At 41.7% G+C, this 16,370-nt stretch overlaps 1 protein-coding gene across 1 annotated transcript in view; it reads left to right on the top strand.

The window, feature by feature from the left end:
• Positions 1 to 579: 579 nt before the first annotated feature.
• LOC136871691 (breast cancer anti-estrogen resistance protein 3 homolog) overlaps positions 580 to 16,370 on the top strand; it is an 877,056-nt gene continuing 861,265 nt past the window's right edge. Inside the window, exon 1 of the mRNA XM_067145201.2 lies at positions 580 to 1,035. Coding sequence (XP_067001302.1) covers positions 993 to 1,035 — 43 coding nt within the window. The 5' untranslated portion in view covers positions 580 to 992. The remainder of the gene's footprint in view (positions 1,036 to 16,370) is intronic.

Raw genomic sequence — 16,370 nt, 5'->3', positions numbered from 1 at the left:
CCACCCACACGAGATCAAAGAGAAAAAATGAATGGGACCCGACGTTTCGAAAAATGAAGATATCGGGCAAAGAAAGTCAAGGACCACAAAGGGCGTGAAAATGAAAGGCTCTGTAGCCCTGGAATTTTCTAATAGCGTCGTGGTCGAAAAAGAACAAGAGTTGACCAAGGCAGGTGGGACAGGATAGATGAAAGTGAGTAGCCAAGTGGAAACAATGCCAGGATTCAGCTAAGCGCCGTGTGGTCACCAACCCACGCTCCCAAATTAAGAACCTCTGAGGTCCCTTTCAGTCACCTCTTTCGACATGCAGGGGATACCGTGAGTTTTATTGTATAGCCCCCACACATAGGGGGATAGAGCACAAGGAAGACGAATAAGCGACTGCGCTGGCCGAGGTTATCCTGTATTTATTTTCAATCTAATAGTGCACTCTATGATATCCATCATAATCATATGTATTTATAACACGTACTGCAGGGTTCCCCATAGAGAGGAACCAGTCGGCCTATGACAGCGCTCTACACCTCGCCGGCACGCAGTGTGCGATTCAGTTGCTGGCTGGACGTCCTAGCTAGCGGACCGCCAAGCGTGCTGTGAGCCGCTGTTAAACGTGAGCTTGCTCGTATTCCGAGAACCTGCGTCATCGTGTTCCATGTGCAATTCGTATCCTGAAGTGTGCAATCAGCTGTGATTCGCATCGTAGCATGTGACGGACAGTCCGGTGAAATAATGTGTAATTATTTGAGTATTTTCTCCGTGTTTCATTTACTGTCATTGAGGGAAAACCAGCTCGATTTTCTGCGACAGTGTGTGTGGAAATAAATAGTTAAAACATTCGTTTCATTTTTGTGCTTCCGTACTTGCAATTTCGTGTTTGGCTTAGTGGTGTGCAACAAAATAGGTTCCTATGCATTATGACAATTGAGTTAATGTGTCAATAGTGTTTTACCTGAAGTGTCTTCAAGAACTATAATCAAAGAAAATTTGTGATAATGGGGAAGAGCGCCAGTAAACTAAAGAAAAAACGGAGTCAAAGTAAGTTCTATTTGCATGCTTATACTAGAGTAGCTGGCGAATTCACTGGCTAACTTTTAGTATGATCATAAAGAGTTTTTAATGTTCTCCTTTCTTTATGTTTTCTGAATCTTGGAAATATTGGAGCATTGTTTTAAGTTTAGGGTTACAGACAATGATTACTTAGATTGTCAGTGGCTTTTCAGCAAGGCGGACGTTGCTCAAATCCCAGCCAAAGCATGCGCTTCCTCTAGTTCGGCAACAATCACGTAAAAATTAAAGTTTCCATGTTTTAATATTTCGATATTTTTGATAAATTAACGGGAAAAGGTTAGTAAATTTATATCATTTAATGTACTACCTTTCAAAGCTAACTATGCCATTCATTCTCAGCCTAAAAGAATAAGTTAACTATCACGGGCAATCTATAGAACAAATGTTCTCGAACTATTATGAGAGTGTATCACTCACTCATGGCTAAAAGTTCAATGTGCCCCACGAAAAATCTCTAAATTATAACTTTAAAAAATATGAGTACGTGGCTAGTTATTAAGGTATTTTTAATTGATTATGAACAGTTATTTTAAATATAGATCGTAAATAAGACGAAATTTCTAAATTAAACACGTTTTTATAACACATCATAAGACATTTAAGAGTTTGTGCCTGTATCAAGTATAATACAATGATAATAAAGTGACACAGGATACCCAGTTTGTATGAAAGTTTCACAAAACACTAGATTTTAGCCTCAATATCAAATTAATAAATAAGTATGAACATTTTTCTATATTAATTCTGCAATTCAGACATTGCAAACCATCATAATTTCCAGGGAATGGTTGTTCCTGCATAGTGTGACACAGTTTTCTGATGTGTCGTAGTCCAAGTGAAACTATAAACCGAAGCGTGGCTCCAGATATGCTACATATTTAACTTTCTTCTTATTTATTTCCACATTTCAATTTTTCTTCAGTGTTCCCTTGAAGGCTGCTGGCGTATCCCACTAAAAGTCTCAGGCGAACCCTAGGGGTACACGTACCACAATTTGAGAACCACTGCTATAGAAAATAGGACATGTGGTGCTAAAATGAAATATTAGATTGCAAGTCTGTCTAGAGCTTAGTATCCTTTCATTCAATTGAGATGGTTAATTTTCCATTTAATTAATATTATTCCTCCGCAGAAATATGCGTTGTTCCTAAAATTAGTTCTTTGAAACATTAACAGGTTGGTAGACTTGTCATGAATAGGGAACATGATTCATTGCAATTTTATTGGAATACATGAAGGCATCAGTAAAAGGGCGAATTTATTCAAATTAAATATCTTGGAAGTCACAATTATAAATTACTTCAACGAAGAGTTCTGAACTGCAGGCAACTCATGATATTCATATAAAATGTAATGAAAGAACCATTTCTAACGCTGCATTTGAGAATATGTTGAAAATAAACTTAAATTTACACTGGCTAGAAAATACATTTTAGTTGAAGTATGTCACACTCATAAACTTCGCTTACAAAATTAATACCGGTATTTTAGATTATTTAATCATAACTGACTAACTGAATCCGTTCACCGTCCAGGATTGCTTTTCCCTCGGACCTCTACCGCCACAAACGCAGTGTCCTGGTGCGTGAGACTTTGATTTGCGATGACGAAACTGGGAAGGAGGACCAGTACCTCGCCCAGGAGGCCTCACCGGCTATGCTGAACAGGGGCCTTGTGGGGGGATGGGCAGATTGGAAGGGGTAGACAAGGAAGAGGGAATGAATCGGCCGTGGCCGTATGTTGGGTATCTTCACGGCATTTGGCTGGAGGAGAAGTGGTAAACCACGGAAAACCACTTCCAGTATGGATGAGGAGGGAATCGAACCCCTTTCTACTCAGCTAACCTGTGGCTGAGTGGACCGCTTTCCAGCTCTCGTACCACTTTTCCAATTTCGTGTCAGAGCAGGGAATCGAACCCGTGCCTCCGGGGTTGGCAGCTAATCACATTAATCACTATACCACACAGGCGGATATAATTATTTTTTTACTGGTAATAAATCAGAGATAGGGAACAATTTAATAAGTTAGGATTTTCGGCAAATATAACTGTATTGTTTCCAGGTTAGTGAAAATTAAAAGTTATATAGTTTCTTAACAATTAGGCCTATTACAAGTGTTGATGTTGCGACCATGAATTTGCCCTAAGGCAAGGATGAAAAATCAATTGGAAATATGGTAAGCGGCGGAGATTCCAATTATACACCACGTGACTGACCAATTTTGGCACTACAAGCCCTTTGCCTGCGATCAGATGTGGAAAAGATCGCTGATTAACCATTTTGAGCTGAAGTTTATTTGTGGTTGGGTCGACAGCACCTTTCCTCTCCTTCACTAGCCAACGGTATGTGATCATCTATCCAAATTATTGATCGCTCTGAATGCTGCATAACCTTCGTTGTCGCAGACACACCGTGTTTCACTAGTACCAAGGCGGTAAATGGTTATTTAAATATTGTAACGCTCAGGCCGCCCATGGGCGTCAAATAGAAAGACCTGCACCAGGAATATGTCGTGGGATACTTCCGGCACTAAAAGCCATACCCTAAATAAATAATAAATAAATAAAAGCATTTGCCTGGTGTGAAAATGGGAAACCACGGAAAAACATCTTGAGGGCTGCCGTCAGTGGGGTTCGAACAAACTATCTCCCGAATGAAATCTAAGAGCTACGTGGCCCAAACCGTGTAGCCAACTCACTGGGTTATTATTATTATTATTATTATTATTATTATTATTATTATTATTATTATTATTATTATTATTATTATTATTAGCAGTAGTAGTAGTAGTAGTAGTTGCTTTTAACATACATTAGATGTGCATTGTAAATTGATTTGCCTTCAAGTACTCTGATAACCAACTTTGCGCCCCAATGATCTCCTACCCGTCTCTTACCTTAATGTAATCTAAACATTGGTTCTCAAACGATAAACATCCTCTCCTGGTATCTTTCTGTTCCTCTGTGGTATCTGTCAGTTTTCTTGGTAAACATAATACTCGTGACTTCGTCGTCTAAACTGATTGCTTCAGTATATTCTCTTCTGAACTATAAATAGCACATTTGAATGACTGCGACCTTGCCTGACTTCCTCCTCTTAGAGGATGGGCTACCCATTACGACTCACGTTACCGAGCTCGATAGCTGCAGTCGCTTAAGTGCGGCCAGTATCCAGTATTCGAGAGATAGTAGGTTCGAACCCCACTGTCGGCAGCCCTGAAAATGGTTCTCCGTGGTTTCCCATTTTCACACCAGGCAAATGCTGGGGCTGTACCTTAATTAAGGCCACGGCCGCTTCCTTCCCACTCCTAACCCTTCCCTGTCCTATCGTCGCCATAAGACCTACCTGTGTCGGTGCGACGTAAAGCAACTAGCAAAAAACGACTCACGTTGCAGTAAGACTTTATTCGAGTAATACCTGGTTCGGATCCCACCGTCGACCACCTTGAAGATATTGTTTATGGTTTCTGTGGCAGATTCGGGGGATGTAGGCCTACTTTAAGTTAGAAATCGTGCGTATGTTGGTGCGACGTTGAACACGTAAAGAAAACAATAATGAATTTGATAACTGAATTTTACAATTTACTTTACTTCGCACTGGTAAAACAAATTGTAAAAAAAATCGTGTCGATGGAAGTACTTGCTTCAATTTGAAGGCTCCGTACTCAAAGCACATACTAATCCTTTGCGTCGTAAAGCCATTCTATTCCAGCTTGCCAGTACACTTCATCATTTCTGGCTTTGTTTCATCTTCTCCTGCGTTATGATTCCAATTTGCTAGCCATTCTATTCACCGTAACACCGAAACGTACATAAGAAACAAAGTCATCTTCGTATAGGCATGAAAGCCCTTGGAGGAGTGGACGTTCCACTATCCACCTTGGCACGAAGTGGGATCAAGTGGTTATCCGGCCACCTGTGCATTTGGTATTCATTTTTGACTGAACCGCCGAACCATATTCCTCTCCAGAAATGCAAATCTCGTTTCTAAATTTTTCGACTTCTGGACGGTGATTGGAACCCATGTCCTTCCGGGTGAAACGAGGATGTCTTTACCATTTCGGCTAGGCAGCTCCTGCACATGGTCTATATTAATCATTCCACAATCGACATCCATGGGACTTGATCTTTATCCTCGTGATGAGATCTTGCTATAGAGAGAATAATATTGTTAGACAACGGATTTTTCATGAACTTTTGAAAACAACCCCCTGCGGGTGGGGCTGATAGAATAACACCCACTGTATCCTCTTCCTGCCGTAAGAGGCGACTAGAAGGAGCCCTAGAGGCTCTAAACTTCGGAGCGTGGTTTGGTGACCATGGGGCCCGTAGCTGTGTCCTGTCATTGCTTCCACTTACTTGTGACAGACTCCTCACTTACATATATCCTATCCAAACCTCCCTAGTCAATTCATGTTATTTTCCAACCCGACGGTATTAGAGTATTCGAGGCCTACGGAGTCTACCATTTGCACGCCTTTCGTGGCGCTTGTCTTTCCTTGGCCGATACCTTCAAGTTTCGAAGTGTCAGACCTCTTCCATTCTTTCACTCTGATTGGTGTTAATAGAGGATGGTTGCCTACTTGTACTTGCTATAGAAATGATATTTGAAAACAATTCTTCTTCTTCTTCTTCTTCTTCTTCTTGTCAACCTGATAACCTGTAGTCTATGGCTTTGGCGTCTCGTGTATGTATCTGTTAGTATATTCGCCGAAGACTTTCTCTTGGAAGAGCGGCATTCAAAGTCCTGGATAAGATCTTCAAATGTTCAGATGTATCTTTGCATACTCAAGTCAGAATGGCGAAGGCATTAATCTTTCCCATGCCTACACATGGTTGTGAAAGCTGGACCATAAGCGAGATAGGAAGCATATTTGAGCTCTGGTGTTGGAGAAGGATACTGCGTATCCCTTGGACAGCCAAGAAGACAAATGCATGGGTCATTCAAAAGATCAAACCAGATCTGTCTCTTAAGGCATTCACTAAAGGATTACATTTGTCATATATTGGATACATTATGAGACGCTCTGATTCATTGGAAAAGACTACATGGTCGCTCATATAAACTCAGACCGAACGCGCGGTGTTTGAACTCTGCGCTACGGCAGCTGCAGTATGGCAGGAGCGAGCGTAGTTCTTGGCCTTGCAAGCAGCCTGCACTTGTTCGACAGTCATCAGTCGCCAGTCTGAATCTAAGCTGTTAACATGGTGAGACAGTTACCATTGCAACACCGTATTTTCGTATATAAAAGTTCTGGTTTGGTCGTGTGAACAGTCATAATAGTTATTCCTTATAAAATGACCGACAATGATGTTGCAAACTGTTTTCGTCATTTTTTTTTTTGCTAGGGGCTTTACGTCGCACCGACACAGATAGGTCTTATGGCGACGATGGGATAGGAAAGGCCTAGGAGTTGGAAGGAAGCGGCCGTGGCCTTAATTAAGGTACAGCCCCAGCATTTGCCTGGTGTGAAAATGGGAAACCACGGAAACCATTTTCAGGGCTGCCGATAGTGGGATTCGAACCTACTATCTCCCGGATGCAAGCTCACAGCCGCGCGCCTCTACGCGCACGGCCAACTCGCCCGGTTTTCGTCTATTTTACCCTAGGTGCTTGAATGCATCCATCTCCAGCCACCTAGGCTTCAATTCACGAAAGAACTGGGAATCGAACCGAAACCATTCAGGCGGGAACTTCTTTTTATTCTAACAGTGGTTTTGAATGTTTAAACAATGGTGCGTGTTAGTTGTGCGAATTAAAATTGGCCTTAATCAGTCTGTATAAACTGGTTAGCTGGCCGAGTGTAATTCTTGTGGTCAACGAAAGCTGTCCTAGCAGCGACATTTGTACCAGAAGCTGTTGTTTCTCACTTTGTCCCATGTCCCACTGACTGTTTTTACGGTTTACGGAAGCGCGGAGGTACCGGCAGGAATTCTTTTACTGTAAACCACGGACAAGAAGTTGGCGTATTTGAACACCTTCAAGTATCACCGGGGAATGAGTCGAGAACACAATATTGAAAGGAGTGGATGGACTGTTTCTCCACAATTTTCCAATACCATGGATCTAGCACAAGGGTTTCCAAATGGCGGCCCGCGGTCAGCATGTGGCACGCGAAGCCATATAATGCGGCCCGCGAGAGCATTTTAATAAAGTGAAGAATAGTTACAAAATAATATTTTTAATAAGTCGTTCAAAAATGTATTATTTTTTATATTCGTTATAGACCCAAGTCCAAAGTAGTTCATTCTTTAATATCATTTCCTCTTTTTAAAATTTCACTTCATCTGAATGGAAAATTTTTTTATTTAAAAAAATTTAAAATCCAAATTTCACATGATAATGATTGGTTTTTACGTCCCACTAACTACTTTTGATGTTTCTCGGAGACGCCGATGTGCCAGAATTTTGTCGCGCAAGAGTTCTTTTACGTGCCAGTAAATCAATCGACATTGAGCACCTTCGGAGTGATCTAACATCGAACCTATCAACTTAAAAAGGCCAGCGCCTCAACCATCGGAGCCAGTCAGCCCGGCTCCAAATTTCACTCTTTTATGCAATTGTAAAATAATGTTTTACCTAAGTAATTAAAATTATCAAACCTTTATTTCAATTGAATTCTGCATACTAGTTTTTCATAATGATACTTCTGTAGGCCTACTATGCAGAATTTTACGAAAATTGGCCTATTATTCAAGTGCGGTCCGCGAACATGACTAAGGTTTCCAATATGGCCCTCGAGACCTTACAAATTGGAAACTCCTGATCTAGCACCTTCAGATTTCACCCTTTTAGCCTCAAGGATGTACTCCGTGGACCCCATTTCACGAACGATAGCAGACTGGCAGAATGTATTCAAGTTAATCCCTGAAAATGCTCACAGGTAGACCAAATTCATGGGAAATTATGGTGCCTATGTAGAAAATTGAGGAATGTTCATGAACGATACAGGGATATTTAATGCAAATGCCATAAGATTTGCATTTAGTTCGTTTTGGACAAATGCATAGGAAGCATTACTTTGATACTACTGTATCTGTTTCACTTTTTTTTTTGTCAGAATCTTTAAATGCGGATATAATTTCATCCGTCGGGACGACTGTAGGCTGAGAATAACAGGCATGAAAGCCGCGAGAATGATAGCTGTGGCAGTTGAACTTTGAGCGAAGGAGGTAAGTCGTTATCGCTGTTTGAAGAAACGATTCGTATGACATTGAAAGTGGTTGAAAGTATTTCTTCCTCCAGCTGGCTACTTCTCAGAGTTCACGTGGGCTGTGGTGGGAGGGGAAATATCAAGCTGGAAAAGTCTTCTTTTCTCTGTCGAAAAAAAGTTCTGGATTCATCTATCATAATGGGTTATACAGGAGATGTTGACGATGATGATGGTGATTATTGTTGTTTTAGGGGGCCAAATATCAAAGTCGACGGCTACATAAAAACAGGAGAGCAGGCATATATTCTGCGTCCGATTTTCTGCGTTTCAAAAGAAAAAGAAAATACGGTATATGCCATTTCTGCAAGGAAAGGAATACAGTTTGCGAAATTCCTTGCAATTTTCTGCATGAACATATTATTTTGGACTACTATACCTTATAGTGCTCAGTCTGCAAGTCTACTTATAAATAATCATCTGTATGCAATTTTTATAACCCTTTAGTCCCCTCTTATGGTTCTGCTCTTCCTACGTCAATGCTCTGTTTTTTTACCCTTTCGGCAAATATTGTAATTGACTCTGAGTTCAGATCAATCACCTTTTAGGTGTAATACCCTTGAGCGCAACAGAACAGGAATGTGCTTCTGCGACAGATTTTTTATAGTGGGTTCGAGCCCCACAGTCCGTAGCCTTGAAGATGGTTTATCGTGGTTTCCCATTTTCACTGCAGGCAAGTGCTTCAGGCCGTACCTTAATTAAGGTCACGGTCGCTGTCTGCCAACTCCTAGCCCTTTCTTATCCCATCGTTGCCATAAGACTTGTCTGTGTCCGTGCGACGTAAGGCAAATTGTAAGAAAAGAAAATACTCTCTCTCTCTCTAGTTATCAGCCGTGAGGCTGGTTGGCAGCAGCTGTCCATTCGTTTCCCTACTTTCTTTTTCAATTCCTAGTAGGAATCACATATCATGTCATCTAATATTTGCGTCATGTAATTTAATCTTGGCCGTCCTTTATAATTTTTTTTTTTTCTCTGTGGAACACTATTATTTTCTTCAATAACCCATCATGTCTAAGTAAAAAAAAAGTATAATCGCTCACAAAAGAATGGGCGCATGGTATTTTATGTTTCTCGCATTTAATATTTTTCCAGACTTTATACTTTTGGTCCAAGGGGATCCAGATTCGATTCCCGGCCAGTTCGGTGAGTTTAGACTTAATTGGTGAATTGCGATGGTCGTAGGGTAGGGCCTCATTCATACAAACGTGGAGGTCGTCTATCAGGCACCAACGCCAAAGACCTGCACCAGTCCTCTCCGGAGGCCACACGCCATTATTATTATTATTATTATTATTATTATTATTATTATTATTATTATTATTATTATTATTATTATTATTATTATTATTATTATTATTATCGGAAGGGGAATTTCTAGGGACGGTGGCTATTATGCAAACATCATAAGGAGCCATTTACGAGGAGTCATGAGGAAGAAGTACGGCTCCATGGCTAAATGTTCAGCGTGCTGGCCTTTGGTTAGAGGGGTCCCGAGTTCGATTCCCGGCAGGGTCGGGAATTTTAACCATCATTGGTTAATTTCACTGGTACGGGGGCTGGGTGTACGTGTCGTCTTCATCATCATTTCATCCTCATCATGACGCGCAGGTCGCCTACGGGAGTCAAATCAAAAGACCTGGACTTGGCGAGCCGAACATGTCCTCGGACACTCCCGGCACTAAAAGCCACACGTCATTTCATTTCATGAGGAAGAAAAGACAGGAATTGCTCAAGGAACAGTGTTTTTTGCTGCAGGATATCGCCCGCATGTTGCTGTTGGGGCGATGCAGGTGCTGGCAGACCAAGATGGGACATTACTATACAACATCTTCCGTAGTAGTGCCACGAACCTGCTACGCAGGCGTAGCAGGGGGAGAGGTGATACTCCCACGTGGCGCGTCCCAGGTGGCGGATAGGGGGGTCCTCACCGGCTTACCGGCGGACTTGAGGGAAATAAAATACCTCTCGCGGACCAAACACACACCCCCTGTGGGTGGGGGAGGCTGACGAATAATGCACCCACGGTATCCCCTGTCTGTCGTGAGAGGCGACTAAAAGGGGCGACCAAGGGTTGATTGTATTAGAACCATGAAACTACTTGTGATTAGTACCACCACGCGGAGAACACCAAGGGTTGTTTTTACTTGTGCGTAGTACCACTACTTGGGTACGAAATTGGTTTGTGATTAGTAGCACACAGGAGCACCGTGCGGTCGGCTTTTGCAGTCCCTGTGATTAGTACCACCATATGAGCAGGACCATGGGATGATAGCTACCATGGTTCTGCCTTGCCTATGATTAGTACCCACTATATGAGGAACACCACGGAATAGGGAGAGGTCCCTGTGGTTAGTACTCTTCTGTGATGAACACCATAGGTTTGCGTTGCCTGTAAATGGCGCCGCAAAGTGAGAAAAACATAGGTCTGTATTCTATGTCGGATTTCATAAGCTCTGAGTAGTACAATAGTGTGTGGAATACCGCAAGTCTCGGCTACTTTTGATTAGTACCGCAACAGAACAAATACCATGGTTCTACTTTGCTAGCGATCAGTACCGTTATGAGGGGCCGATAACTTCGATTTAGGACGCCCTGTTGACTGCACGCATTATCGATTGTGTTATGCTATAGCAGTAGTCCCGTGGTCAGTACTACTATTTCGTCACGTCAGTTTATATGAATGTGAGACCTTGCGGGTCGCATCCACTGATTGTTTTAAATTCATGTCCATTCATTCATTCTTCGTTCTCTCGCTTTTGAATTCTGGTCAGTGGAGAATTTTAGACTTTTAATATGTCATTCCATTTCGTCTCATTTCGTACCATTAGGGTCCGATGACCTAGATGTTAGGCCCCTTTAAACAACAATCCTCAATCAAATCAATCGTAGTAGTGCCATCTGATTTCTGGACATTCCCAAACGGCAAGAAATCCCCTTCATATGATGCAGTGCTACAAGCCACATCCGCAATGTTAAAACAGATGTCACCAAAGGAACTATTTCATGTACTTGAAATGTGAATAACATGCTGTAAAAAATGTATTACGTGTGAAGGGCGGTACTTTGAAAAGGAGTAAAGTGTAAATTCAATAGAGAATTTTTAAAAATCATTCTTGAAACTTTGCAGCATAAGCTGAGAATCTGAAAGCAAAGGTGGAGTTTACAATCGACAGTCTTAGGTATAATTGCAGACTAAGTGACAGATTGCATTGCAAACAAACATATAGTGGGTCACCAGAGGTCGAATGCAGTCTACTGCAGTTATTTAACCATTGGACACCGAAGTCATATGTCTTGCGTCATATTATCGATGTCCTTTGTAACCCTGCGAGATTGTCACATGGATTATGTACCCGTTCAGAGGCTGAGAGAAGGCTGTTTAAGATACAGCACAGTACTTCCCTTGAACGATGGCCTGTCCTCGAGAAATCACTATCGTCACTTTCAAACATTAATACGTAGAAAGGACAAAGAAAGAGAGGCAGGCCAGAGGAGACAAGTAAATAAATTCAGGAATAAGTCATCGAGTAGGCTAACTATTCAGTATGACTCATCAAGATGTATCAGCGCCTTAAGAGTACTTCTTCTTCTTCTTCTTCTTCTTCTTCTTATTATTATTATTATTATTATTATTATTCGTCTCGTTTTTGTCTTCTTCTTTGTCGTGGTTCGTTTTGTAACGACGTGATCCTTCACGCAATTCTGTGAGCAACACTCGTGACCACAAATGTAAAGTCTTCTTTCTCTTCCTCTTCTTTTTCTAAGCCTTTTTCCACTTCTGCGTGAGGTCAGAATTTCTATCCTTTATTCTTTTCCGCCATTTCTCTCTTTTCAGATCTCCTTTCATCCAGCCTCTCTCCTTCATATCTTCAGATATTTCAACTGCCCACCTTAGCTTGGGCCTGTCAATCTTTCTTCTTCCAGACACCTCCAGGCCACGCACTCTCTTTTCCATATAATTTTAAACGTGTCTTCATTTCATATGGTCACACCACCCAAGTCTGCTTTCTTCAATTTTTCTACCCAACTGCCCTACCTTTACAGCCCCTCTGGTGCACTTATTCCATATTCTGCCAACTCTTAAAATGCCACTCATCCCCCTTACCATTCGAATTTTACCTCCCCCCCCCCACCAAGTTTCCTTTCCCGATCCTTGCTAATTGTCCAAGTTCCAGAACCATACATTACCACTGATCTTACCACTACCTCGCACAACTTTCCTTTCAATCTGATGCTCACATTTCCGTCGCGCGACTTTCCAGTCATTTTCTTCCATCCACACCGGATTCGGCGTGAAACGTCAGCATCCAAGACTCCATCTTTCTCCAAGGTTGACCCTGGTAGCTTGGAAAAAGATGGAGACTTGGATACTGAGGTTTCTCATCAAATCAAATCGACAAATAAGTGTTTTAAATGTGGTTAAAGTATAAAGGAGGGCTAAGCTCCCTAACTTCGCCACTTGAAAGAAGACAAATAAATAAATAAATAAATAAATAAATAAATAAATAAATAAATAAATAAATAAATAAATAGAAACATGCACAGCATGAACACCAGATATCTGCCGAAAGCAAATAATTCATAACAAATTTCCGACTTCAGAATACCACTCACAGCAAAAAAACTATTATGGTATTCGTGAAATGTTCATGCATTATACAATATTCGTTTAGTCTTGAAATTACAACAAAATATATAAATCATCATCATCATCTGTTTACCCTCCAGGGTCGGCTTTTCCCTCGGACACAGCGAGGGATCCCATCTCTACCGCCAAAAGGGCAGTGTCCTGGAGCTTCAGACTCTTGGTCGGGGATACAACTGGAGAGAATGACCAGTACCTCGCCCAGGCGGCCTCACCTGCTATGCTGAACAGGGGCCTTGTGGAGGGATGGGAAGATTGGAAGGGATAGGCAAGGAAGAGAGAAGGAAGCGGCCGTGGCCTTATGTTAGGTACCATCCCGGCATTCGCCTGGAGGAGAAGTGGGAAAACACGGAAAACCACTTCCAGGATGGCTGAGGTGGGAATCGAACCCACCTCTACTCAGTTGACCTCCCGAGGCTGAGTGGACCCCGTTCCAGCCCTCATACCACTTTTCAAATTTCGTGGCAGAGCCGGGAATCAAACCCGGGCCTCCGGGGGTGGCAGCTAATCACGAAAAAATATATATAAATAAATTTTAAATTAATAGGTTACGTAAATCATTAAAAAAATTCAATTTTCGTGAAATTATGTCCTCAAAATGTTCTCGTAAATTAGTTTCGTAGACGTCGGCAACTCCTTCAGATTTTTAATTTATTTTACTTTTTGCCAGTTTAAAGTAGGTTTTCGTTGACTGTGGGAGGAGAAAAGGTTCTGATTGAGAAAGAGGCGGCCGTGGACTTATTGCACAGTCCCGATATTAGCCAGCTGTAAACATTAGAAATCACAGAAAACTATCTTCAGGCCTGCCGACTGCAAGCTTACACCTTCATGAACCACTTAACCAAGTCGTTCGGGCCTCGTTTTTCCATTAATGTGGGTCACCAATTCATTCTGGTGAATTCTTGCGGTTCGTATACGTGCATATTTCCTTACATTTTCTGTAATGAATTTATTTGCATTAATTGTACATTGTGTCACTGAATGACGAAATCATGTGATCAAATAAATAAATAAATAAATAAATAAATAAATAAATAATACGTAGAAGGGACAAAGAAAGAGGAGACAAGAAAATAAATTACCTGGCGAGTTGGCCGTGCGGTTAGGGCTGCACAGCTGTGAACTTGCATCCGGGAAATAGTGGGTTCTAACCCCTGTGTCAACAGCCCTGAAGATGGTTTTCCGTGGTTTCCCATTTTACATCAGGCAAATTCTGGGGCTGTACCTTAATTGACGCCACGGCTGCTTTCTTCCCAGTCCTAATAATAATAATGTTATTTGTTTTACGTCCCACTAACTACTTTTACGGTTTTCGGAAACGCTGAGGTGCCGGAATGCAGTCCCGCAGGAGTTCTTTTACATGCTAGTAAATCTACCGACACGAGAATGTCGTATTTGAGCACCTTCAAATACCACCGGACTGATCCAGGATCGAACTTGCCAAGTTGGGGCCAAAAGGCCATTGCCTCAACCGTCTGAGCCACTCAGCCCGGCCTTCCCACTCCTAGGCCTTTCCTGTCCCATCGTCGCCATAAGACCTATCTGTGTCGGTGCGACGTAAAGCCAATTGCAAAAAAATAAAATAAATTCAGGAATAAGTCATCAAGTAGGCCAACTGATCAGTATGGCTCATCGAGATGGACGTCCGACTCGTTGACTGAACGGTCAGCGTCCTGGCCTTGGATTCAGAGGGTCCCGGGTTCGATTCCCGGCCGGGTCAGGGATTTTCACCTTAATTATTAACCAATGGCACGGAGGCTGGTCATCATCATTTCATCCTCATCACGACGCGCAGGTCGCCTACGGAGTCAAATAGAAAGACCTGCACCTGGCGAGCTGAACTTGTCCTGGGATTCCCGGCACTAAAAGCCATACGACATTTCATTTCATCGAGATGGACAAACCCATATGGCACTCCACAACAACCGAGTGGTAAGTTCCGGTGTCACATGATTGTGAACGAGCAATAGAACACTAGAAATTGAAAATACTCCGTTATGCCTTGTTCGTGATAATAACACTGAAATAGTTCAATTTTGGCATTAATATTATTGTTATTCTCCTGAGGGGACGAAATTGAAAAGTTATAATTTCCAATTTTATTTAGTATTCCCCTCCCAGTTACTAATTCCCGTCACCCAGCTGACGAAAATTTCTGGGGACAACACCGTTATCTCTACATGTTGTCCCGTTTCTCTAGGGGGTCGGGTATGAACTGAGATGAATGTTCGTAGTAAGTTTTTAAGACCAGGTGCCATTCCTGACGTCAACCTGATCAGAGAAGTTAATGAGATGAAATGAATAACGTGATATATGATAGTAGGAAGGGAGAGGGTAAAACCCGGTGCCGATAGCCTACCCCTGTCGAATAACACCAAGGCTTTACGTTTCCATCCGACGGACGAATCACAATCAACAGGCGTCATAATATGTCCTCACTCCATAAGAGCAATGTGGAGAATTTTGGAGTTAAATCCAGAATTTTGGCTCGCAATCTAGCGATTAGAAATTTAATACCACCACCACCTCTCCCTCCTTGCCGGCCGACATTCTGATGGTGAACATATATTTCTTTCGATCAATGGGGCTCGAACCGGCTAACCCCGGTGTCAGATCTTAACGATATAGGCCACCAGATGGGCTTTACAGCAAGCCTAGTATTCACCTGATTTATTGTCGTGATCATGTTGGTTATGGATGGTTACGCTTTTAATGTCATGTCGGCTGCGATCAATGCATCACCTCTCCTACCAGACTTCTACAGGCACTTCTTTGATATCAGAACCTCGTCGTGCTGTACTTAAGAAGCTCTCTCCTAAACAACATTGCTTTTAAAGACCTATCTCACTCCTGCAAATGTTTCATCCGAAAGCTCTTTCTAGCCTTTTGGTAATAACGTTATCTAACAGCAACCTTCTCCATTTAAAAGAAGGCTCTCAATGCCATCACTCTCCCATTTGCTGGATAATATCGGAAGCTGTGTGGGCTTTATCTTCCTCTTGAACGAAATGGACCAAATTATTCAGGCCACCTTACAATTATCATTTTATTAATTTATTTATTTCCCTTTAACAGCGGTAAAGTTAGGAATATTGGTCCTCTCTTACACTTAACCACGTTATTGTACAGAAAAACTGTGGAGAATATTACATTTTTTAAAAGAAACGAATTTGTATCATAAATTCAAAATAAATGCAACATAATAAATATACCAATATGTAAATATAATTTGTCGAACTACTGAATGAAATTTAATGAAGAATAAGTTTAAAATAACTTTAAGAAAATTAAGTAAATTATACACAAACACATACACACACACCATCATTCACTCATCAAGATTCACACCGTTGCTTTATGCATCTAAGGGGTACTTTCTTTAGGAAGACTAGCTTAAGTATTCGTTCTTCACAAGGGTTGTGGAAAGAGATTTTAACTAATTACTTTT

This window comes from Anabrus simplex, chromosome 4 (assembly GCF_040414725.1).
Source record: "Anabrus simplex isolate iqAnaSimp1 chromosome 4, ASM4041472v1, whole genome shotgun sequence".
NCBI classification, from domain to species: domain Eukaryota; kingdom Metazoa; phylum Arthropoda; class Insecta; order Orthoptera; family Tettigoniidae; genus Anabrus; species Anabrus simplex.
The sequence above is the reverse complement of the archived record's forward strand: the minus strand, read 5'-3'. Positions and strand labels throughout refer to the sequence as shown.